This window comes from Oncorhynchus mykiss, chromosome 20, assembly GCF_057628025.1.
Source record: "Oncorhynchus mykiss isolate SJ-2025 chromosome 20, ASM5762802v1, whole genome shotgun sequence".
Lineage (NCBI taxonomy): Eukaryota > Metazoa > Chordata > Actinopteri > Salmoniformes > Salmonidae > Oncorhynchus > Oncorhynchus mykiss.
In genome coordinates this window covers 4,397,339-4,421,570 of record NC_143041.1, presented here as the reverse complement: position 1 = coordinate 4,421,570, position 24,232 = coordinate 4,397,339, and the positions used below count along the sequence as shown (strand labels likewise).

Sequence of the window (24,232 nt, the reverse complement as noted above, 5' to 3'; positions counted from 1 at the left end):
TTGGGGGGGTTCTTGATGGTGGGGAATGGAATTAATGGTATTTTTTTTTCTTCGGGGGGGGGGGGGGGGGGACTGTGGGAGGGGTCTTGAATGGTTGAGGGACAGCTATTGGGGAACTGTGAGGGGATCTTGGAGGGTTCGGGTTTCACAACATTGTGATCATGAAAAAGGAAACTATGACATATATTTTATATCACTATCATACACACGCACCCTCACACATAAGGATAGCTCTGTTGCAGAAAGACTGATACATGTTTGATAGTGTCTTGATGCTGTATTGTTTGTCCTTCATGTTCTAATACTTTAATGTTACCCCTTGCTTGTGTTTTTTGTATAAATAAAAAAAATTAAAAAAAGACGGAATTGTTACTCAGATTAAATGTCAGGAATTGTGAAAAACTTAGTTCAAATGTATTTGGCTAAGGTGTATGTACACTTCCGACTTCAACTGTATGTGATTTGTCAAGCACATTTGTACTCCTTAACTTTTTTAGGTGTTGCCATAACAAACGGGTTGAATACTTGTCCACTGAAGACCTTCAAGCTTTAAATTTGTATTAATTAAAAAAATGTTCCACAAACAAAATTCCACTTCGATGTTATGGGGTATTGTGTGTAGATCAGTGACGCAAAATCTCAATTCAATCAATCCATTTTAAATGCAGGCTGTAACAAAAACGTTTTTAAAGGGGTGTGAATATTTTCTGAAGGCACTATATACTCCATTTAGCAGACGCCTTTATCCAAAGTGACTTACAGTAGTGTATGTGTGACCAGATAGACATTAGCTACACTATGCCACCCATTAGTTTAGACAGGAGCAAAAGGTAGCTCCAAACTAAGGCTCCTAACACAAGCCTATCAAATAAATGATAGAAGTACACCAGAATACAAAAATAGCTTTTATTTAGAAAAATAGGATTCTGTTGTTGAGCAATACTAATGTTTCTTGTAAAAAATATACATTGTTTCTTTAAGACCAACTCTACCACAATTGCAACTGTATTACAAGGATAAGTCATTGATTATGTTAGAATAGAAATTGTTAGGATGTACTCAATAGTCATTTGAAACTGTCACCAATTACACAATTACGTGTTTACGCAATAAGTCTCACTTTTAGGTTATCAAAAAGCAGGTTCACTCAATAAGTTCTACAATTATCCTGGCACTGCACTGCAACACCGTGGGAAGTGGCTCTAATTCTTAGTTTAGGATCGTCGTTCCACGAATAGAGTGCCTTCTATGTCTCTCAGGAATTATGCGTATACATTTTGATGAAACACTTAATCTAACAGTTGGATCACATACATATGTTCCCCTTACTAAACATAACATATACAATTCCAGTAGCAGTTTTTTATTTATTAAATTAAGTTGTTTTCCCTGAAAATCCCCCTTTTGGAATGTCCCTCGTTTATAAAATGTTTTCTAAATTTGAGCTAGAAAAGCATGTTTGTTATGAAGTTGAACATGTGATATTTTTAACAGAATGTTAAAATTGCGTGAAATAGTTTTTTTTTTTAAACAAAATTACACCAAAAGGCACTCTAATCGTGGAATCACACATTAACAAAGAAAAAACAGAGGTTGGATAAGCAATTACAATTAGTGCATCCTTAGAGTCACATCAGTTTCACCAAGAACCACCTAGAGTGGTCTGCTTCAGCTTCATCATGATGTTCAACCTTATTCAAACAAAGCAGGCACATTAATATGACCCACGGCAAAGGAGTCTCTCCAAGTGCCTGATTAGAATTCACTTTATATAGGGAAGTCAGGAAATGAATCAGACCATCTGAGGCCCTACCTGTTACACATGTACACATTTTCATGTGGGTGGCCCCAGTGCGAATAGAACCCATGATCCTGAAGTTGCAAGTGCCATACTCTACCAACTAAGCCTCACAGGACTGAGCCACACAGGTTCTTTCTTTATGAATCTTTTTCATGGTGTTGTTTATTTTATTGGTAAATGTGGCACATATAATGCCTATCAGCCATCAGTACTCACATCTATGTGTTCTGTCTCATGCACGCCTGTGTGTCTGTATTGGTACTGCTGGGGATCAATAACGTTAATTGAAATGTTTCTGTGACCTGCAGATTGCCTACAGGCAGGAGTATGAGCAGGAGAAAACTGACCATGTAGAATACAACTACCCAGCCACCATCACACCAGGCTACCAGAGTCAGAGGAAACTGGATCCACTCAAGGACGTGAGTTTCCCCTTCGCCTCATAAGTTTAACCTGGCTCTCATACTGGACATAGTAACCAAAACCAGTAAACAGGGTGCTTTCGCAGATAGAAAAACCCAAAGGGTTCCTCTTGAGGACTGTATAATTCAAAAGTGGGCTATTTTAAAGAGGCCAACTGAAGGGGGTCTAGTAGCTGGGTAAACCATTTTAAATGTGGATCACCCATTAAACTAGACTAATATATAGAGGGAGCTCAACCCATAATATCTAAATCATAAGCGTACCGTTGACTTCACATCTTCTCAATTCTGCTCATGTTGTATATGTATTTATTATGGGTCCCTTGGCAGCTGCTACTCCTCCTGGGGTTCAGCAAAATGAAGGCATTTATACAATTTTCAAAACATTACAATACTTCAAAACAGATTTCACAACACATTAAGTGTGTTCCCTCAGGCCCCTACTCTACTACCACATATCTAATACACAAATCCATGTGTACGTGTGTGTATAGTGTATATGTTAACTTGTGTGCATGTCTCAGTGCCTATGTTTGTGTTGCTTCACAGTCCCGCTGTTCCATAAGGTGTATTTTTATCATTTAAACAAATCTAATATTACTACTTGCATGAGTTACTTGATGTGGAATAGAGTTCCTTGTACTCATGGCTCTATGTAGTACTGTATTATGGACAGACTTCTCCCCATCATAGCTACAGTTGTATCAATATGTTTTTACCATGACAGTTTAGTCACCTCACCTTTCTCAATTTCCACATTATTTATTACAAGATTTAGTTGAGGTTTAGGGATTAGTGAATCATTTGTCCCTAATACAATGCTTTTAGTTTTGAAATATTAAGGACCCCTTTGCATTTTATCAGGCACAATTGCTAACTTTCGTAAAGTGCTGCCCCTGCCCTGAACTTGTTTGTCAACTGAGTGCGTAAGTCTCACACCTAACACAGCCCACATTCTATGGTTTTGGGGGCCATTATCTTTACCACAGGATTCAAATAACTCAGGGGTAGAAAGAAATATGTTCAGAGGCAGCACTACAGATGTCTTTACATACGGTATCTTTCTACCCTGATACATTAATCATTTATTGCATCTCTCATCTTCCCATGTAGAAGAACTACAGACAGCACATTGACCAAGTCAAGTACAGCTCGGTGACAGATACCCCTGACATCGTCCAAGCCAGGATCAACGCTCAACAACTCAGCAATGTAAGTGCTTCTTGATGCTTTTTGGTGTGGGGGAGGGGGGTGAGACACTATTGCATGTTCGACATTGATTAATAAACACGTTTCACCGTTAAATCATTCAGCTATTTGTCTAACCTTACCTGACCAAATGCTGAACTGTGCAGTGATGTGAGTGTATACACACCACAAGCTAATACACACACACACACACACACACACACACACACACACACACACACACACGTAATACTACAATATACCACTTTATTTTAACAGGGAGTTCCATTGAGAACAAGGTCTCTTTCACAAGGGAGCTCTGCATACACACAATTTACAAATGACTATAGAATACAAATATACAGTGCCTTGCGAAAGTATTCGGCCCCCTTGAACTTTGCGACCTTTTGCCACATTTCAGGCTTCAAACATAAAGATATAAAACTGTATTTTTTGGTGAAGAATCAACAACAAGTGGGACACAATCATGAAGTGGAACGACATTTATTGGATATTTCAAACTTTTTTAACAAATCAAAAACTGAAAAATTGGGCGTGCAAAATTATTGTTTTATATCTTTATGTTTGAAGCCTGAAATGTGGCAAAAGGTCGCAAAGTTCAAAGGGGTCGAATACTTTCGCAAGGCACTGTACAACATTACAAACACACTCAAGAAAAACAATCACATTCCTCAGCAAAGAGGTCCCCAATCAATATTTTGAACTACCTGAGTGGGACCAGTACATCCAGTTGTTGGGAACTTTGGGAACATGGGATGCTAAGAAACTAAAAGCTGATTTACCTTACTTTGGGGGGACTGAAGGGATTTCCAGAGTTAGCCATCCCTGAGACTAGGTATGGTACCATACATCTAAAGGTTATTAATGATGTTAGGTACGGTGGGAGTTTTTATAAAAGAGACTTATAAATAAAAAGAGAAATTAATCATCCTACTTGACTTTAAAGAGGGCCTGCCTACTTTCTGGTAAATAATGCATTGTGCACTGAAGCTGTGGCCGTAATAAAATGAAGTGTCCAATCTACATATGTTTAAATCAAATGTTCCATTAGCGGGAAAACACCATTCTCAAAAGTGGCGGCAAATGTGATTATGCATGTAATGCTTTTATTATAGAGGTGAATTTGTATGGTGAAAGTGAAAATTCCCCAAACTTGAAACTCACGTGCTGCGTATGTATGCCAGTTAGGCTCTACACCCTTTGTAAAGCGGATTCATGTGCTTAATTTCAAGAAGTTATTTTGCCACTTTAAATCTGTTGGCTAGGCTAGACTTTTGCGACTTTTTGAAAAATATGCACACAAGCTTTAAGGCAAAGCTAATATTGTCACCCACCAGACTATAATTGTTTTGGTCTTGTCTTGACAAATACTAAATAATATATGTGTGAAATTTATTTAGATTTAGAATGGACCATTATCATGCACCTTTATCATGCACCTTTATCATGCACCTGTCTCGAAACAGGGTCAGGGGGAAAATACATGTCATCTATGCACTTAAATAGTGAATGGAGGAACGCTTTCACCGTGGTTCATTTTCTTGCCAGCCAGGTAGGCTATGCTCCTGTTGTAAAGATAAGCAATGTGCTTAATATTAGGAAAGTTGAGAAATAAATATAGTAGTCCTAGCCTATACAAACTGATGGGATCCTCCTCTTTTTAATAGAGGCCATCACTCTGTTTTCTCAAGCAATTGCATAGCCTATAGAAATGTTGCGCAACACGAGCTCATGGGCTCTCATGAAGTGTTTGAGTAGATTTTCGCTAACATTTTCATTGTCAGAGTGATTAGTGGGACAATAGAGTGCTGAGTACCAGGCAGTTATCAAGTTCACTAGGCTACTATTGACCATCAGCAGCATCAGAGCTTGGAGAAGCCTAATTAGTGACTAAAGGTCATGTGAAATTTGACTGCCATCATGACTCTTGACCACAGATGTGGCGGTAATATGGGCACCATAACAGCCCTACTTGTAGGTTACAATTTTTTACAGACAAACCAATATTGTTAATGTATATAGTAAAAAGTACTGGAACCAAAACCAACCTATGCGGAACCCCTTTCATAATATCAAGGAAACCTGACTTGATATCTCTGATTCCCCCATGTAGGTTAACTACAGACAACACATTGACCAAGTCAAGTACAGCTCGGTGACAGATACCCCTCAAATCGTCCAGGCCAGGATCAACGCTCAACAACTCAGCAATGCAAGTAGAGCCAAAGATACACATGTACACTATCTTTCTATCACGCCACGGTCTATACCAAACATTACACTCTATACAGTACATACAAACAACATAGCTTTCGCTCCGCATTTGCATATACAGTGCATTTGGAAAGTATTCAGACCCCTTGACTTTTTCCACATTTTGTTACGTTTACAGCCTTATTCCAAAATTAATTAAATATTTTTTGATTCTCATTAAACTACACACAATTGCCCGTAATGACAAAGCAAAAACAGGTTGACATTTTTGCAAAGTTATTCAAAATAAAAACTTAAATACCTTATTTGCGTAAGTATTCAGACCCTTTGCTATGAGACTCGAAATTGAGCTCAGGTGCATCCTGTTTCCATTGATCATCCTTGAGATGTTTCTCAACTTGATTGGAGTCCACCTGTGGTGAATTCAATTGATTGGACATGATTTGGAAAGGGACACACCTGTCTATGTAAGGTCCCACAGTTGACAGTGCATGTTAGAGCAAAAACCAAGCCATGAGGTTGAAGGAATTGTCCGTTGAGCGCCGAGACAGGATTGTATCAAGGAACAGATATGGGGAAAGGTACCAAAACATTTCCGCAGCATTGAAGGTCTTCAAAAACACAGTGGCCTCCATCATTCATAAATGGAAGAAGTTTGGAACCACCAAGACTCTTCCTAGAGCTGGCCGCCCGGTCAAACTGAGCAATCAGGGGAGAAAGGCCTTGGTCAGGCAGGTGACCATGAACCCGATGGTCACTCTGACAGAGCTCTAGAGTTCCTCTGTGGAGATGGGAGAACCTTCCAGAAGGACAACTATCTATGCAGCCCATCACCAATCAGGCCTTTATGGTAGAGTAGCCAGGCGGAAACCACTCTTCAGTAAAAGGAACATGACAGCCCGCTTGGTGTTTGCCAAAAGGCACCTAAAGGATCCGGACCATGAGAAACAAGATTCTCTGGTCTGATGAATCCAAGATTGAACTCTTTGACCTGATTCGAAGGCGTCACGTCTGGAGGAAACCTGACACCATCCCTACGGTAAAGCATGGTGGTGGCAGCATCATACTGTGGGGATGTTTTTCAGCGGAGGGACTGGGATACTAGTCAGGATCAAGGGAAAGATGAACGGAGCAAAGTACAGAGAGATCCTTGATGAAATCCTGCTCCAGAGCGCTCAGGACCTCAGACAGGGGCAATGGTTCACCTTCCAACAGGACAACGACCCTAAGCACACAGCCAAGACAATGCAGGAGTGGCTTCGGGACAAGTCTCTGAATGTCCTTGAGTGGCTCAGCCATAGCCCGAACTTGAACACGATCAAACATCTCTGGAGGGACATGAAAATTGCTGTGCAGCGACACTCTCCATCCAACGTGACAGAGCTTGAGAGGATCTGCAGAGAAGAATGGGATAAACTCCCCAAATACAGGTGTGCCAAGCTGTAGCGTCATACCTAAGAAGACTCAATGCTGTAATCATTGCTAAAGGTGCTTCAATGAAGTACTTGGTAAAGGGTTTGAATACTTATGTAAAATGTGATATTTCAGTAGATATTTGGTAAAAATTACAAAAAAATAGTTTTTGTTTTGTCATTATAGGGTTACTGTGTGTAGATTGATGAGGGGGAAAAAAACATTTTAGAATAAGGCTCTAATGTAATAACATGTGGAAAAGGTCAAGGGGTGTGAATATGTTCAGAATGCACTATATTCCGAAAGGGTTATACACATACCATATGAATAAGGGTTGCTGTAGTTTTTATTTATAGAAATTATTCCAGATAAAATACAAGGAGGACTGGGAGAAGACCAAGTCCAAAACATGTGACATCGGCCTGGACACGCTGACCGTCAAGGCTGCCAAAGCATCTCGGGACCTGGCCAGTGATGTAAGCATTCCCTTCCTGTAGCTGGTACTCACACAGAACAATCCTTTCTTATGTAATGAGAATGAGATATTAGTGGATAAGAATGAGGGAGGGATTGGTCATCTGATTATACGTGACTGTCTGATGTGATTTGGGTGGTGGCCGTGTGTTACAGATTAAGTACAAAGAGTCATTCATGAAAAATAAAGATAAGACAAGCAATGTCAGCGACTCCAAGACCCTGCACTCTCTTCAGGCGTCCAAGATGACCAGTGAGGTAAGAATATGAAACACAATAAACATGCTGTTGCACCATATGTATTTGGACAGTGAAGCTAACATTTTTCATTTAAACCTATACTCCAGCAGTTTGGATTTGAGATGAAATGTTTCATATTATAATGATTATAGCTGCAAGCAGCATTGAAAGGGATATTGGCTTGTTCATTGTAGCTGGGGATTTTAACAAGGCTAATCTGAAAACAAGACTCCCTAAATTCTATCAGCATATTGATTGTGCAACCAGGGCTGGTAAAACCCTGGATCATTGTTATTCTAACTTCCGCGATGCATATATGGCCCTCTCCCGCCCTCCTTTCGGAAAAGCTGACCACGACTCCATTTTGTTGCTTCCAGCCTACAGACAGAAACTAAAAACAGGAAGCTCCCGTGCTCAGGTCTGTTTAACGCTGGTCCGAACAATCTGATTCCACGCTTCAAGACTGCTTCGATCACGTGGATTGGGATATGTTTCGCATTGTGTCCAACAACAACATTGACGAATACGCTGATTCGGTGAGCGAGTTCATTAGAAAGTGCATTGGCGATGTCGTACCCATAGCAACTATTAAAACATTCCCAAACCAGAAACCGTGGATTGATGGCAGCATTTGCGCGAAACTGAAAGTGCAAACCACTGCTTTTAACCAGGGCAAGGTGACCGGAAACATGACAAACAGTGTAGCTATTCCCTCCGCAAGGCAATCAAACAAGCTAAGCGTCAGTATAAAGACAAAGTATAGTCGCAATTCAACAGCTGTGACACAATAGGTATGTGGCATGGTCTACAGTCAATCACGGATTACAAAAAGAAAACCAGCCCCGTTGCGGAACAGGATGTCTTGCTCCCAGACAGACTAAATAACTTCTTTGCTCGCTTTGAGGACAATACAGTGCCACTGACACGGCCCGCTACCAAAACCTGCGGACTCTCCTTCACTGCAGCCGACGTGAGTAAAACATTTAAACGTGTTAACCCTCGCAAGGCTGCAGGCCAGACGGCATCCCCAGCCGCGTCCTCAGAGCATGCGCAGACCAGCTGCCTGGTGTGTTTATGGACATATTCAATCAATCCTTATCCCAGTCTGCTGTCCCCTCATGCTTCAAGAGGGCCACCATTGTTCCTGTTCCCAAGAAAGCTAAGGTAACTGAGCTAAACGACTAGCACTCACTTCCGTCATCATGAAGTGCTTTGAGAGACTAGTCAAGGACCATATCACCTCCACCCTACCTGACACCCTAGACCCACTCCAATTTTCTTACCGCCCCAATAGGTCCACAGACGACACAATCGCAACCATACTGCCCTAACTATCTGGACAATAGGAATACCTACGTGAGAATGCTGTTCATCGACTACAGCTCAGCATTTAACACCATAGTACCCTCCAAACTCGTCATCAAGCTCGAGATCCTGGGTCTCGACCCCGCCCTGTGCAACTGGGTACTGGACTTCCTGACGGGCCGCACCCAGGTGGTGAGAGTAGGTAACAACATCTCCACCCCGCTGATCCTCAACACTAGGGCTCCACAAGGGTGCGTTCTGAGCCCTCTCCTGTACTCCCTGTTCACCCACGACTGCGTGGCCATGCACGCCTCAAACTCAATCATGAAGTTTGCGGACGACACTACAGTAGTAGGTTGATTACCAACAACGACGAGATGGCCTACAGGGAGGAGGTGAGGGTCATCGGAGTGTGCTGTCAGAAAAATGACATCAACAAAACAAAGGAGATGATCGTGGACTTCAGGAAACAATAGAGGGAGCACCCCCCTGTCCTATCGACGGGACAGTAGTGGAGAGGGTAGTAAGTTTTAAGTTCCTCGGCGTACACATCACGGACAAGCTGAATTGGTCCACCCACACAGACAGCGTGGTGAAGAAGGTGCAGCAGTGCCTCTTCAACCTCAGGAGGCTGAAGAAATTCAGCTCGTCACCAAAAGCACTCACAAACTTTTACAGATGCACAATCGAGAGCATCCTGTCGGGCTGTATCACCGCCTGGTACGGCAACTGCTCCGCCCACAACCGTAAGGCTCTCCAGAAGGTAGTGAGGTCTGCACAACGCATCACCGGGGGCAAACTACCTGCCCTCCAGGACACCTACACCACCCGATGTCACAGGAAGGCCATAAAGATCATCATGGACAACAACCACCCGAGCCACTGCCTGTTCACCCCGCTATCATCCAGAAGGAGAGGTCAGTACAGGTGCATCAAAGCAGGGACCAAGAGACTGAAAAACAGCTTCTACCTCAAGGCCATCAGGCTGTTAAACAGCAAGGTTTGGCTGCTGTTTGGTGGCTGCTGCCAACATACTGACTCAACTCCAGCCACTTTAATAATGGAAAATGATGTAAAAAATGTATCACTAGCCAGTTTATATAATGTTTACATACCCTACATTACTCATCTCATATGTATATACTGTACTCTATACCATCTACTGCATCTTGCCATCTTTATGTAATACATGTATCACTCGACACTTTAAACTATGCCACTTTTATGTTTATATACCCTACATTACTCATCTCATATGTGTATACTGTACTCGATACCATCTACTGCATCTTGCCTATGCCGTTCTGTACCATCACTCATTTATATATCTTTATGTACATATTCTTTATCCCTTTACACTTGTGTGTATAAGGTAGCAGTTGTGGAATTGTTAGTTTAAATTACTCGTTGGTTACTACTGCATTGTCGGAACTAGAAGCACATGCATTTCGCTACACTCGCATTAACATCTGCTAACCATGTGTATGTGACAAATTTGATTTGATATTATCCGTGTCATCGTTCAGCCACAACTAGGTGAAACATAAGATATTACTGTTTTTAGTGACACGTTGGTAGGATAGTCTTGCTGGTATATCATTCATTTGTTTTTCCAATGAATGCACATTGGCCAATAGAACGGATGGTAATGGAGGTTTACTCACTTGCCTATGAATTCTCAGCTCGACCTCCGCTGTCTTTTCTTCACTCCCGTTCTCGAGAAAGCAGTATTTCCGTCGAGTTAAATAAAAAAATATTTGTCCAGTCGAGGTGAATAATTGATGTCCAGAAGTTATTTTTGGTCATAAGAGACGGTAGCAGCAACATTACGTACAAAATAATACAAAAAAATTGAAGAAAAACGAACAAATAGCACAATTGGTTAGGCGCCCGCAAAACGGTAGCTGCACAGCTATTTCCAGGTCTCTCCAGAGATGTTTGATCTGGTTAAAGTCCGGGCTCTGGCTGGGCCACTCAAGGACATTCAGAGACTTGTCCCAAAGCCACTCCTGCATTGTCTTGGCTGTGTGCTTAGGGTCGTTGTCCTGTTGGAAGGTGAACTTTCGCCCCCAGTCTGAGGTCCTAATCGCTCTGGAGGTTGTCATCAAGGATCTCTTTGCTCTGTTCAGCCTTCCCTCGATCCTGACTAGTCTCCCAGTCCCTGCCCCTGAAAAACATCCCCACAGCATGATGCTGCCACCACCATGCTTCACCATAGGGATGGTATTGGCCAGATGATGAGCAGTTCCTGGTTTCCTCCAGACGTGACGCTTGGCATTCAGGCCAAAGAGTTCAATCTTGGTTTAATCAGACCAGAGAATCTTGTTTCTCATGGTCTGAGAGTCCTTTAGGTGCCTTTTGGCAAACTGCATGCGGGCTGTCTTGTGCCTTTTACTGAGGATTGGCTTCTGTCTGGCCACTCTACCATAAAGGCCTGATTGGTGGAGTGCTGCAGAGATGCTTGTCCTTCTGGAAGGTTCTCCCATCTCAATGGAGGAACTTTGGAGCTCTGTCAGAGTGACCATGGGGTTCTTGGTCACCTCCCTGACCAAGGCCCTTCTCCCCCGATTGCTCAGTTTGGCCGGGTGGCCAGCTCTAGGATGAGTCTTGGTGGTTCCAAACTTAATTTAAGAATGATGGAGGCCACTGTGTTCTTGGGGATCTTGAATGCAGCATATATTTATGGGTACCCTTCCCCAGATATGTGCCTTGACACAGTCCTGTCTCGGAGCTCTACGGACAATCCCTTTGACCTCATGGCTTGGTTTTTGCTCTGACATGCCCTATATAGACAGGTGTGTGCCTTTCAAGATCATGTACAATCAATTTAATTTACCACAGGTGGACTCCTATCAAGTTGTAGAAACATCTCAAGGAGGATCAATGGAAACAGAATGCACCTGAGCTCAAATTTTAGCCTCATAGCAAAGGGTCTGAACACTTACGTAAATAAGGTATCTGTTTTTTATTTCATTTGCAAAAATGTCTAAAAACCTGTTTTCGCTTTGTCATTATGGGTTATTGTGTGTAGATTGATTAGAAAAAAATATAGAATTTGATCCACTTTAGAATAAGGCCGTAACATAACAAAATATGGAAAAAGTGAAGGTGTCTGAATAATTTACGAATGCTCTGTATGCAGTAGCATAAAATGCAGTTTTGGACTGACCGTTGTTGTGCTGTGCTCACATCAAACTTTATCATCAAAGTCTGACATTCTCTGGATTTATGGTGCCTTAAAGACAACTGGAAAAACAAGGTTGAATCATGACGTCAGTGATCTTCAGGTCAGAGCTCTAGAAAGAGGCCAGAGTTCCCGACTTGGAATTCTCAGTTGGAGCTTGTTTTTTTTTTTAGAGTTCCCAGTTGTCTTGAACGCACTGAAGTCTGAGATGTCCCAGTTCCGAGTTTCCAATTGTTTTGAACACAGTAGAAGTCATGCTCGATTGACAGCGTGGTCAATGCACTCTGCCTTTTCTGGCCCATGGTGTTGCGTGTGAATGTTTATCCTTTTAAACTTGGAAAAGAGACCCTTTCAGACAGATGTTTTAAATCTGACAAGGTAAAAATCTGTCGATCTGCCCCTGAACAAGGCAGTTAACCCACTGTTCCTCGGTAGGCTGTCATTGAAAATAAGAATTTGTTTTTAACGGACTTGCCTAGTAAAATAAATAAAATAGTCCTGTATTGATGGTTCGTCGGAGGGCATAGTGGGATTTCTTATAAGCTTCTGGGTTAGAGTCCCGCTCCTTGAAAGCGGCAGCTTTACCCTTTAGCTCGATGCGAATGTTGCCTGTAGTCATTGGCTTCTGGTTGGGGTTTGTATGTACGGTCACTGTTGGGACGACGTCATCGCTACACTTATTGATGAAGGCAGTGATTGATGTGGTGTTATACTCCTCAATGCCATCGAAAGAATCCCGGAACATATTCCAGTCTGTGGTAGTAAAACAGTCCTGTATTTTAGCATCTGCTTCATCTGATCACTTTTTTATAGACCGAGTCAATGGGGATTCTTGCCTTAATTTTTGTTTGCAAGCAGGAATCAGGAGGATATAATTATGGTCAGATTTGTCAAATGGATGGCGAGGGAGAACTTTGTACGTGCCTCTGTTGCACATTTAACATGCTGGTAGAAATTTGGTAAAACGGATGACTTTTCCGGCATTAAAGTTCTCGGCCACTAGGAGCGCGGCCTCTGGGTGAGCGTTTCGGTTTATTTATGGCTGTACACAGCTCAATGACTGCGGTCATCGGTTTGTGGTGGCATGTAGACAGCTACGAAAAATACAGATAAACTTTCTTGGTAAATAGTGTGGTCTACAGCTTAAAATGAGATACTCTACCTCAGGCGAGCAAAACCTTGAGACTTCCTTAGATTTCGTGCACCAGCTGTTGTTTACAAAAATTCACAGAGCGCCACCCCTTGTCTTACCAGAGGCCGCTGTTCTATCCTGCCGAAAGAGCTTAAAACCAGCTGTGTGTTATTCATGTCGTCGTCAGCAACGGATCCTAACAAGGCACCCAGATATTTGTTCACAATTGTCACGCCCTGGCCATAGAGAGGCTTTTATTCTCTATTTTGGTTAGGCCAGGGTGGGCATTCTATGTTAATTTTCTCTGTTTTGGATTTCTTTGTTGTTTGGCCGGGTGTGGATCTCAATCAGATGCAGCTGTCTATCATTGTCTCTGATTGAGAACCATACTGAGGTAACATTTTCCAACTGGGTTGTTGTGGTTAATAAAGTTAATTTCTATTTAGTATGTTTTGCACCTGATGGCACCTACTCTGTACCCCACACATACAATTATTTGGAAGGTCCCTCAGTCAAGCAGTGAATTTCAAACACAGTTTCAATCACAAAGACCAGGGAGGTTTTTCAGTTCCTTGCAAAGGACACCTATTGGGTAAAAAAAGCAGACATTGAATATCAATTTGAATATGGTGAAGTTAGTAATTACACTTTGGATGGTGTATCAGTACACCCAGTCACTACAAAGATACAGGTGTCCTTCCTAACTCAGTTGCCGGAAAGGAAGAAAACCACTCAGGGATTTCACAATGAGGTCAATGGTGACTTTAAAACAGTTACAGAGTTTAATGCCTGTGATAGGAGAAAACTGTGTATGGATCATCAACATTGTAGTTAGTCCACAACACTAACCTAAATGACAGAGTGAAAAGAAGGAAGCCTGTACAGAATATAATTATTCCAAAACATGTATCCTGTTTGCAGCAAGGTAATACTGCAAAAAATGTGGCAAAGCAATACACTTTTTGTCCTAAATACAAAGTGTTATGTTTGGGGCAAATCCAATACATTACTGAAAACCACACTCCATATACTCAAGCATAGAGGTAGCTGCATCATGTTATGGGTATGCTTGTAATTATTAAGGACTGGGGAGTTTTTCAGTATAAAAAAATAAACAGATTGGAGCTAAGCAAAATTCTAGAGGAAAACCTGGTTCAGTCTGCTTTCCACCACACACCCTCCTGATTCTCAATCTCCTCCCTTATCTGTCTGTCTCTCTGTTATCCACAACAATCTCAACAGATTGAGTACAAGAAGAACTCCAAGGAGAACCAGTCCCAGTTCAGCTTGTCCATGGACATGGTCAACCTGAGCCATGCTAAAAAAGCCCAGGCCCTTGCCAGCGACCTGGACTACAGGACGAAGCTCCACCACTACACCATCCTATCCGACGACATCCAAGTACAGCAGGCCAAAAAGGCCTATAACCTGCAGAGCGAGGTGAGGCAGAGAGGGGTGGGCCATGGGCGGCACTGGTGGAGGGTTCTATGTGTGTTTGATAGACTAAAATGAACAGCTTACCCTCTCATGCAGATAATAGAATTTGAGTGCCAATGTTTAAAGGAGTAATAATCAGAAAGCTTTGGTTTTATAGTTGAACAGTCATAAGGTATGTTTGAATTGACTTGAGATCTTCAGGGTTGAGGTTTGGCGAGAGGGCCGGGAGAGCAAAGGGAAGGTGAATAGGGATTTAGGAAAATATCTACATGGGTGTTATTCAAGTTAGTGTTTACTATCAAATATGAATGAATTGTGAACTCTCTCTTTTTCGGTCTCACACTCTTTGCCTTTCCCCCTCTCTCTCGCGCTCTCTCTTTCACTCTCCCCCTCAGAATCAATACCGTTCAGATCTGACCTGGATGAAGGGAGTTGGCTGGGAGGCTGATGGATCTCTGAATGTGACCCAAGCCAAGAAGGCTGGAGAGCTTCTCAGTGACGTCAGTATAATAGGGTAGAGCGTGTGACGTCAGTATAATAGGGTAGAGCGTGCGACGTCAGTATAATAGGGTAGAGCGTGTGACGTCAGTATAATAGGGTAGAGCGTGTGACGTCAGTATAATAGGGTAGAGCGTGCGACGTCAGTATAATAGGGTAGAGCGTGTACCGTCAGTATAATAGGGTAGAGCGTGCGACGTCAGTATAATAGGGTAGAGCGTGCGACGTCAGTATAATAGGGTAGCGCGTGTACCGTCAGTATAATAGGGTAGAGCGTGCGACGTCAGTATAATAGGGTAGAGCGTGTGACGTCAGTATAATAGGGTAGAGCGTGTGACGTCAGTATAATAGGGTAGAGCGTGTACCGTCAGTATAATAGGGTAGAGCGTGTGACGTCAGTATAATAGGGTAGAGCGTGTGACGTCAGTATAATAGGGTAGAGCGTGTGACGTCAGTATAATAGGGTAGAGCGTGCGTCGTCAGTATAATAGGGTAGAGCGTGTGACGTCAGTATAATAGGGTAGAGCGTGTGACGTCAGTATAATAGGGTAGAGCGTGTGACGTCAGTATAATAGGGTAGAGCGTGTACCGTCAGTATAATAGGGTAGAGCGTGTGACGTCAGTATAATAGGGTAGAGCGTGTGACGTCAGTATAATAGGGTAGAGCGTGCGACGTCAGTATAATAGGGTAGAGCGTGCGACGTCAGTATAATAGGGTAGAGCGTGTGACGTCAGTATAATAGGGTAGAGCGTGTGACGTCAGTATAATAGGGTAGAGCGTGCGACGTCAGTATAATAGGGTAGAGCGTGCGACGTCAGTATAATAGGGTAGAGCGTGCGACGTCAGTATAATAGGGTAGCGCGTGTACCGTCAGTATAATAGGGTAGAGCGTGTACCGTCAGTATAATAGGGTAGAGCGTGCGACGTCAGTATAATAGGGTAGAGCGTGCGACGTCAGTATAATAGGGTAGCGCGTGTACCGTCAGTATAATAGGGTAGAGCGTGCGACGTCAGTATAATAGGGTAGAGCGTGTGACGTCAGTATAATAGGGTAGAGCGTGTGACGTCAGTATAATAGGGTAGAGCGTGTGACGTCAGTATAATAGGGTAGAGCGTGTACCGTCAGTATAATAGGGTAGAGCGTGTGACGTCAGTATAATAGGGTAGAGCGTGTGACGTCAGTATAATAGGGTAGAGCGTGCGACGTCAGTATAATAGGGTAGAGCGTGTATCGTCAGTATAATAGGGTAGAGCGTGTGACGTCAGTATAATAGGGTAGAGCGTGTACCGTCAGTATAATAGGGTAGAGCGTGCGACGTCAGTATAATAGGGTAGAGCGTGTGACGTCAGTATAATAGGGTAGAGCGTGTACCGTCAGTATAATAGGGTAGAGCGTGCGACGTCAGTATAATAGGGTAGAGCGTGCGACGTCAGTATAATAGGGTAGAGCGTGCGACGTCAGTATAATAGGGTAGAGCGTGTATAATAGGGTAGAGCGTGTGACGTCAGTATAATAGGGTAGAGCGTGTACCGTCAGTATAATAGGGTAGAGCGTGCGACGTCAGTATAATAGGGTAGAGCGTGCGACGTCAGTATAATAGGGTAGAGCGTGCGACGTCAGTATAATAGGGTAGAGCGTGTATAATAGGGTAGAGCGTGTGACGTCAGTATAATAGGGTAGAGCGTGTGACGTCAGTATAATAGGGTAGAGCGTGTGACGTCAGTATAATAGGGTAGAGCGTGCGACGTCAGTATAATAGGGTAGAGCGTGCGACGTCAGTATAATAGGGTAGAGCGTGCGACGTCAGTATAATAGGGTAGAGCGTGCGACGTCAGTATAATAGGGTAGAGCGTGCGACGTCAGTATAATAGGGTAGAGCGTGCGACGTCAGTATAATAGGGTAGAGCGTGTACCGTCAGTATAATAGGGTAGCGCGTGTACCGTCAGTATAATAGGGTAGAGCGTGTACCGTCAGTATAATAGGGTAGAGCGTGTACCGTCAGTATAATAGGGTAGAGCGTGTGACGTCAGTATAATAGGGTAGAGCGTGTGACGTCAGTATAATAGGGTAGAGCGTGTGACGTCAGTATAATAGGGTAGAGCGTGTGACGTCAGTATAATAGGGTAGAGCGTGTGACGTCAGTATAATAGGGTAGAGCGTGTGACGTCAGTATAATAGGGTAGAGCGTGTGACGTCAGTATAATACGGTAGAGCGTGTGACGTCAGTATAATAGGGTAGAGCGTGTATAATAGGGTAGAGCGTGCGACGTCAGTATAATAGGGTAGAGCGTGTACCGTCAGTATAATAGGGTAGAGCGTGTACCGTCAGTATAATAGGGTAGAGCGTGTATGTGTGTGTATTATTGTATTTTTTATTTGTTTCTTTAGTGTTGACTCCTCACTTTGTTTCCTCTCACAGAAAAAGTACCGTCAGAAAGTGGACGACGTCAAGTTCACCCAGGTGGCCGATACTCCCTCTATCAAACACGCCAAGAAGAGCCAGGAACTGCAGAGCAAGGTGAGGTTGGCTGATCATTTGCTATAACCCTGTCCTGCTCTTTTCTTCTGGCTGTATTCAGTCGGCTTGTGTTTGATTGGCTATTTCTCCCGTCAGCTAACGTATAAGGCGGGCAACGAACAGATGATGCACCAGTACACCATGGATAAAGATGAGCCACTCTTCAGGCAGGCCAAAGCCAATGCAGACCTCCTCAGTGGGGTAAGGACTCTGGCAGACTACATACTATTAGTTCATTTTAGTATACTGTGAACAAACGGTATCCTTTCAGTTGAGCATACTAGCTCTTTTTCTGTCTACCGGAAGTTGATGCTGTTGCTATGCAACTTCTTGCTAGCTTGTTACTAGCTAGACATTTTACAATTTTGGGTGTGTTTGTAAATTCAATGTGGAGTGCCAGAGTGCGTTCAGAGTGCGCTCTGGGCGTTTGTAAATCCAAAGCGTTGTGAGATTGTCCATCGTAAATTCTGAACATTTTGCTCTCAGAGCACATCACTGGACGCTCTGGCTAAGGAGTACGGCAGTCGAGCACCCAAGCTAACGTTGGATAGCTTGCTAGCTATTTCCAGACACAAATGAGAGAACACCTCACTCTGACCATTTTACTCACCCTAGCAGAGCTGTTTTAATGTTATCCAGAGCGTTGGTGACTAACTGTGCTGCTGGCAACAATTTAATTATTCTCTTTTTTGCTGACGTTTACTGACACCGGCCATATATTCAAAGGGTGTTGAGCGTTCGTAAATTCATCAGTTATTCTGCACTCTGGCTCACTCAGACGAGAGTGCTCTGAAATCGGAGTAGATAGACAGAATTAACCATGTTCATTGAGAACGACTACACCACTCAGCTAAGAATGACATGAATAATCAAGTCAATAAACATTGGGTAGTTAGTTAGATTATAGTTAATATACTGCCTGGCAAGTTAACTGTATTAGAAGCAAACTAACGTTAGATAACTAGCTAACATACCGGTACATACTGCTGTTTTTGGATGCTAGGAAGATCAGCTTGCATTACGGCGTTAGCTAATGGGGATCCTGATAAAAATGAACATACTGCTGTAACGCTATGCGGTTCGTAAGGATGGCGTAGCTAACAAATCTTCAGCCAACATATAACATAACTTATTTGGAAAGTCATTACTTTATTACATTGCTGAAAATGTTAACATTTGTCATAATTAGTTAAAGCAATGAATTTGTATCCACTCTCGTCGGACTTCGGCCGCATCATTTCTGCCATTTCCTTCAAATCTGAAAACGTTGTGAAGCCCCGCCCATTTTTAGAAGAATTGCATTATGGGCCCTAAAAGCACGGAAAGTGTCCACTGCTTGTATTCTTCAGTATTTTGGCGAATTTAGTACGACATCTGGGAACATTTGGCATATTAACTGTATCCATACTATGAACAATAAGCATATAATATACTCAATTTACGTCAAACAGTGCGGTTAGTATGAGTATTCAAACACAGCTCTGGGCAATTTACAATTCATGTCTGTCTTTTAACATGTTCCATCATTCGATCTTGTTCTCATTTCAGAAAGTGTATAAGAGTAGCTGGGAGCAACAGCGAGAAAAGGGCTTTGAGTTGCGCATGGACTCCTTGTCCATCCTCACAGCTAAGGCTAAGAGAGACCTGGCCAGTAACGTGAGTTACCCCCTTAATGTGTTCGTTAACCTGTATTTGACCAGGTACCAGGCATAGCACTATGCTAAGTATCTCTGTCACTCACAGACATGCATTGATACAAGAACAGCAACAACATAATCACAAATGCTAATTTTAAGTAGGATGTGGTTGGTCAAAATACCAATCAGAAAGGGTATGGTAGGCAGGGATTAGTCCCAGAAGTTAGTGTTAGGGATGGGGCTAAATGTCCTTTTCAAGGATCTCTTCTAACGGCCACTAATGAAAAATCTCTGACTGGCCAGGTGAAATACAAGGAGAAGTACGAGCAGACTAAGGGGAAGATGATTGGGGTGAAGATGGTCACTGACGACTCTCAGATGGCGCACTCGGCTCTGGCCACCCGGTTGCAGAGTGATCGCCACTACAGAAAGAAGTACGAGGACACTAAAACCAAGCATGGTGCCTCTTTGGACATGTTGACCATGACCCACGCCAAGAAGGCCCAGGATCTGGCAACTGAGACCAACTACAGGACCTTCCTGCACAAGTACACAACCCTGCCCGGCGACATGAAGGTGGCCTGGGCCAAGAAGGCCTACGGACTACTGAGTGATGTAAGTTTTACCTGCCGGAACTACATTTCCCAGCATTCTCAGTCACGTAAGTCTAAGGCTGCATTCACAGCAAATCGGAGTAATAGTAAATATAAATCCCGACTTGGAAAAAACGCTCACGCCAGCTTCCAAGCTGTACATACAAGTTGAAAACTCTCTGGTCCCTAACTTTCCCTATATGCTGAACGCTGACGTAACCTATTACCACAGAAATGACTTTGATGACAGCATTTTTTTGGCAGTTAAAAATAACTTTTTTTTTTTTTTTTACAATATTTTTGTTTTTTTAACACCATAATTTGATTGCGGGACACGTGATAGCTGTACTTTTAGATTATGTTTGCTGTAGCTAGTTAGTTGTTAGCGTTGTAAACGAGTTTGAAGCAAGTGAATGCTACCAAGTTGTGGCTCCAAGTTGACAATCGTTCCTCTGATTACTCCGATAGGGCATGAATGCAGCATCAGAACAACTAAAGCACCGGGAATGTCTGCTGGCATTTTTCTCTTTTACCCTAAATACAGATAGCATTATATCATAGATGTTGAAGGTTATTTGCATATGGACATTTTACAGAATGAATGCACCTTTAAAAGTTGTGTATTTAATGTATGAATTAACTTAACATGTGTTTAACCAGGCAAGTCAGTTAAGAACAAATTAGTATTTAAAATGACGAACTGGCATGAGAGCTGTTCCTTGTTTGTGTATTCAGAAACAGTACAGGTCGGATCGGAACTGGATGAAGGGCGTGGGCTGGGTGGCAGCAGATTTCCTGGATGTGAAACAAGCAAAGAAGGCTGGCGAGCTCGTTAGCGAGGTAACATTTAAATCCTTAACCTAGAAAAGAATGCTCAATCTTAGGTCAATGAGGTCTTTGTTCACCACTGGAAATACAAAGTTGCACCAAACATAAACACTTGATATAAAGGGGAATAGAGGACATACTGTATGACTGGGTTAAGAATCACATACTTTCATACTTAAATCGACTATATATGACGCTAAGTATATAGTTGAAGTCGGAAGTTTACATGCACTTAGATTGGAGTCATTAAAAATCATTTTTCAACCACTCCACAAATTTGTTGGCAAATATAGTTTTGGCAAGTCGGTTAGGACATCTACTTTGTGCATGACACAAGTCATTTTTCCAACAATTGTTTACAGACAGATTATTTCACTTATTCACTGTATCACAATTCCAGTGGGTCAGAAGTTTACATACACTAAGTTGACTGTGCCTTTAAACAGCTTGGAAAATTCCAGAAAATGAAGTCATGGCTTTAGAAGCTTCTGATAGGCTAATTGACATTGTTTGAGTCAATTGGAGGTGTACCTGTGGATGTATTTCAAGGCCTACCTTCAAACTCAGTGCCTCTTAGCTTGACATCATGTGAAAATCAAACGAAATCAGCCAAAAAATTATAGACCTCCACAAGTCTGGTTCATCCTTGGGAGCAATTTCCAAACGCCTGAAGGTACCACGTTCATCTGTACAAACAATAGTACGCAAGTAAAAACACCATGGGACCACGCAGCCGTCATACCGCTCAGGAAGGAGACGCGTTCTGTCTCCTAGAGATTAACATACTTTGGTGCGAAAAGTGCAAATCAATCCAGAACAACAGGGTACAAAAGTATCTATATCCACAGTAAAACGAGTCCTATATCGCATAACCTGAAAGCCCGCTCAGCAAGGAAGAAGCCACTGCTCCAAAACCGCCATAAAAAACCCAGACTACGATTTGCAACTGCACATGGGGAAAAAAATCATACTTTTTGGAGAAATGTCCTCTGGTCTGATGAAACAAAAATAGAACTGTTTGGTCTTTGATGATTTATTTTGAGGAGGAGGAGGTAGGGAACTGGTCTGTTTGCCCAATATAATGGAGCAAACCTGGCGGAGGAACAAAAATATGAAAATATACCAGTTTAATTTGAGGACCAGGATGTTGACGGCTGTGCCATACAGATCGCAAAATAGCTGGGAAGAGATTTTTTGATGTACTGATTTCATATCACAGGGTGTATGAGTTGATATATAAAACAGCGCAAGATTCAAGACTTCATGCTTTTCAGCTAAAATCACTGTACAGAATTCTTGCCACCAACAACATTTTGAATATTTGGGGCATACAACCATCACGGCTCTGCAGATTTTGTTGAGAGAATACAGAATCAAAAGACAATTTCTTCTGGTATTGCCCTCAGGTAGCCTGTTTCTGGTCTCATGTTCAGGAATGGCTGAAAAGGCATAACATTAATCAAAAATGTACCCTAGAAATAGTATTGTTGGGAGATCTGGAGAGACCGGGTCAGTCAATTACTAATATACAAATACTCTAAGTAAAAATGTTTATCTTCAACTCGCAATCTGTAGATTCTATTTGATAGATTAAAATTGTATGTTAAACATCACAGCATAGTTGAAAGATATATGGCTCGTAGAAATCCAAAGAGGCTGGCCAGAAAAGGTAGGTGGGGTGGGGTTGAGCTAATCTGAGGGTTGCGATGTGGAACTGGAGAAAAGTGTGAGTGAAGTTGCTGGGCGGAGGATGGAATGGACAGTCAAAGAGTTAAAAAAAAGAAGGAAAAAATATGTATAACTGATACTAAAAAGGAACTTTGTTAGATCCAATGCCAGTTTGCCCCCCGGCTGATGCCACGCAAGGGCTTGTACACGTGCACACATTCATACACACACTCACATTCAAAACGCACACACGGAAACACACACACTCATGAAATAGTGCCACACATGCACACAAACTGTGCATGTGGGGCCTTCAAACTGTGTGTTGTCCTTGATGTTTTGGTTTTTGTTGTCCTTGATGTTTTGGTTTTTGTTGTCCTTGATGTTTTGGTTTTTGTTGTCCTTGATGTTTTGGTTTTTGTTGTCCTTGCTGTTTTGGTTTTTGTTGTCCTTGCTGTTTTGGTTTTTGTTGTCCTTGATGTTTTGGTTTTTGTTGTCCTTGATGTTTTGGTTTTTGTTGTCCTTGCTGTTTTGGTTTTTGTTGTCCTTGATGTTTTGGTTTTTGTTGTCCTTGCTGTTTTGGTTTTTGTTGTCCTTGATGTTTTGGTTTTTGTTGTCCTTGATGTTTTGGTTTTTGTTGTCCTTGATGTTTTGGTTTTTGTTGTCCTTGATGTTTTGGTTTTTGTTGTCCTTGATGTTTTGGTTTTTGTTGTCCTTGATGTTTTGGTTTTTGTTGTCCTTGCTGTTTTGGTTTTTGTTGTCCTTGATGTCTTGGTTTTTGTTGTCCTTGATGTCTTGGTTTTTGTTGTCCTTGATGTTTTGTTTTTTATTGTCCTTGATGTCTTTTGCTTTTGCATTGTTTTCTGTTTTTGTTTGTCTTTTTTGTCTTTTGTTCTTTTTGTTGGATGTTTGGCGCATGGGTGGTGGTTTTGGTTGGGTGGGTTGGTTGGAAGGGGACGGTGGGTTGGGGAGATGAGGAGATGGGGGGAGGTTTTTCAGGAGGGTCTTGGATGGTTGAGGGGCAGCGCTTGAGGGGAACTGTTGGGGGATCTTGGATGGCTGGGAGCTTGGGCCAGTGGCCCGAGAGTTTGCTGGTTCGGGTCCCCGATTCAACTGGGTGAGGGATCTGTCCTTGTGCCCTTGGGTGGGGCACTTGACCCTGGTTGCTCCTGTCGGACACTCTGGATGGGAGTGTCTGCTAGATGATGGAATGGAATGTAAATGTTGCGTGGCTTCACTGCAGATAGATTGAATGTTTTAAAAAAAAAAATGTAATAAAAACTATTTGGTTGTAATCACCTCATCACCTCTTGAAGAGCATGGTCAGACCACATTTATGATTATTCTATGTAAAACAATTGTGCACATTTAGCTCTATGATTAGAGTTATACAGAAATTTACTAACTGCATGCTTTTCATGATCAGTAAACATCAATTCATCATGTAATTTAAGATATGTAGGGTAGCCTCACAATGTCGCTCAATATTGGCCACCATTAATTGGATATTTGAGTGATATAATATAATAGTGAATTCAACCTGACAAGTATGAGTGGTTTATTTTTGCATATATTGTGGGCTCTGCCTGTCAAGTAGCAGAAGTGAGCATTTGCCTGTTTACTTCGCAAGCTACCAGCAGAAACTTTGTCCATAGT

At 42.4% G+C, this 24,232-nt stretch overlaps 1 protein-coding gene across 9 annotated transcripts in view; it reads left to right on the top strand.

Annotated features, from left to right (window-relative positions):
• nrap (nebulin-related anchoring protein) overlaps positions 1-24,232 on the top strand; it is a 102,971-nt gene that overhangs the window by 30,889 nt on the left and 47,850 nt on the right. For all 9 annotated transcript variants that reach the window (XM_090212034.1, XM_021575462.3, XM_090212035.1 and 6 more), the window contains 12 exons: positions 2,110-2,223; positions 3,337-3,435; positions 5,546-5,644; positions 7,428-7,535; positions 7,690-7,791; positions 14,637-14,834; positions 15,227-15,331; positions 17,752-17,850; positions 17,947-18,051; positions 19,399-19,506; positions 19,791-20,102; positions 20,816-20,920. In XM_090212034.1, coding sequence (XP_090068160.1) covers positions 2,110-2,223; positions 3,337-3,435; positions 5,546-5,644; positions 7,428-7,535; positions 7,690-7,791; positions 14,637-14,834; positions 15,227-15,331; positions 17,752-17,850; positions 17,947-18,051; positions 19,399-19,506; positions 19,791-20,102; positions 20,816-20,920 — 1,554 coding nt within the window. The remainder of the gene's footprint in view (positions 1-2,109; positions 2,224-3,336; positions 3,436-5,545; positions 5,645-7,427; positions 7,536-7,689; positions 7,792-14,636; positions 14,835-15,226; positions 15,332-17,751; positions 17,851-17,946; positions 18,052-19,398; positions 19,507-19,790; positions 20,103-20,815; positions 20,921-24,232) is intronic.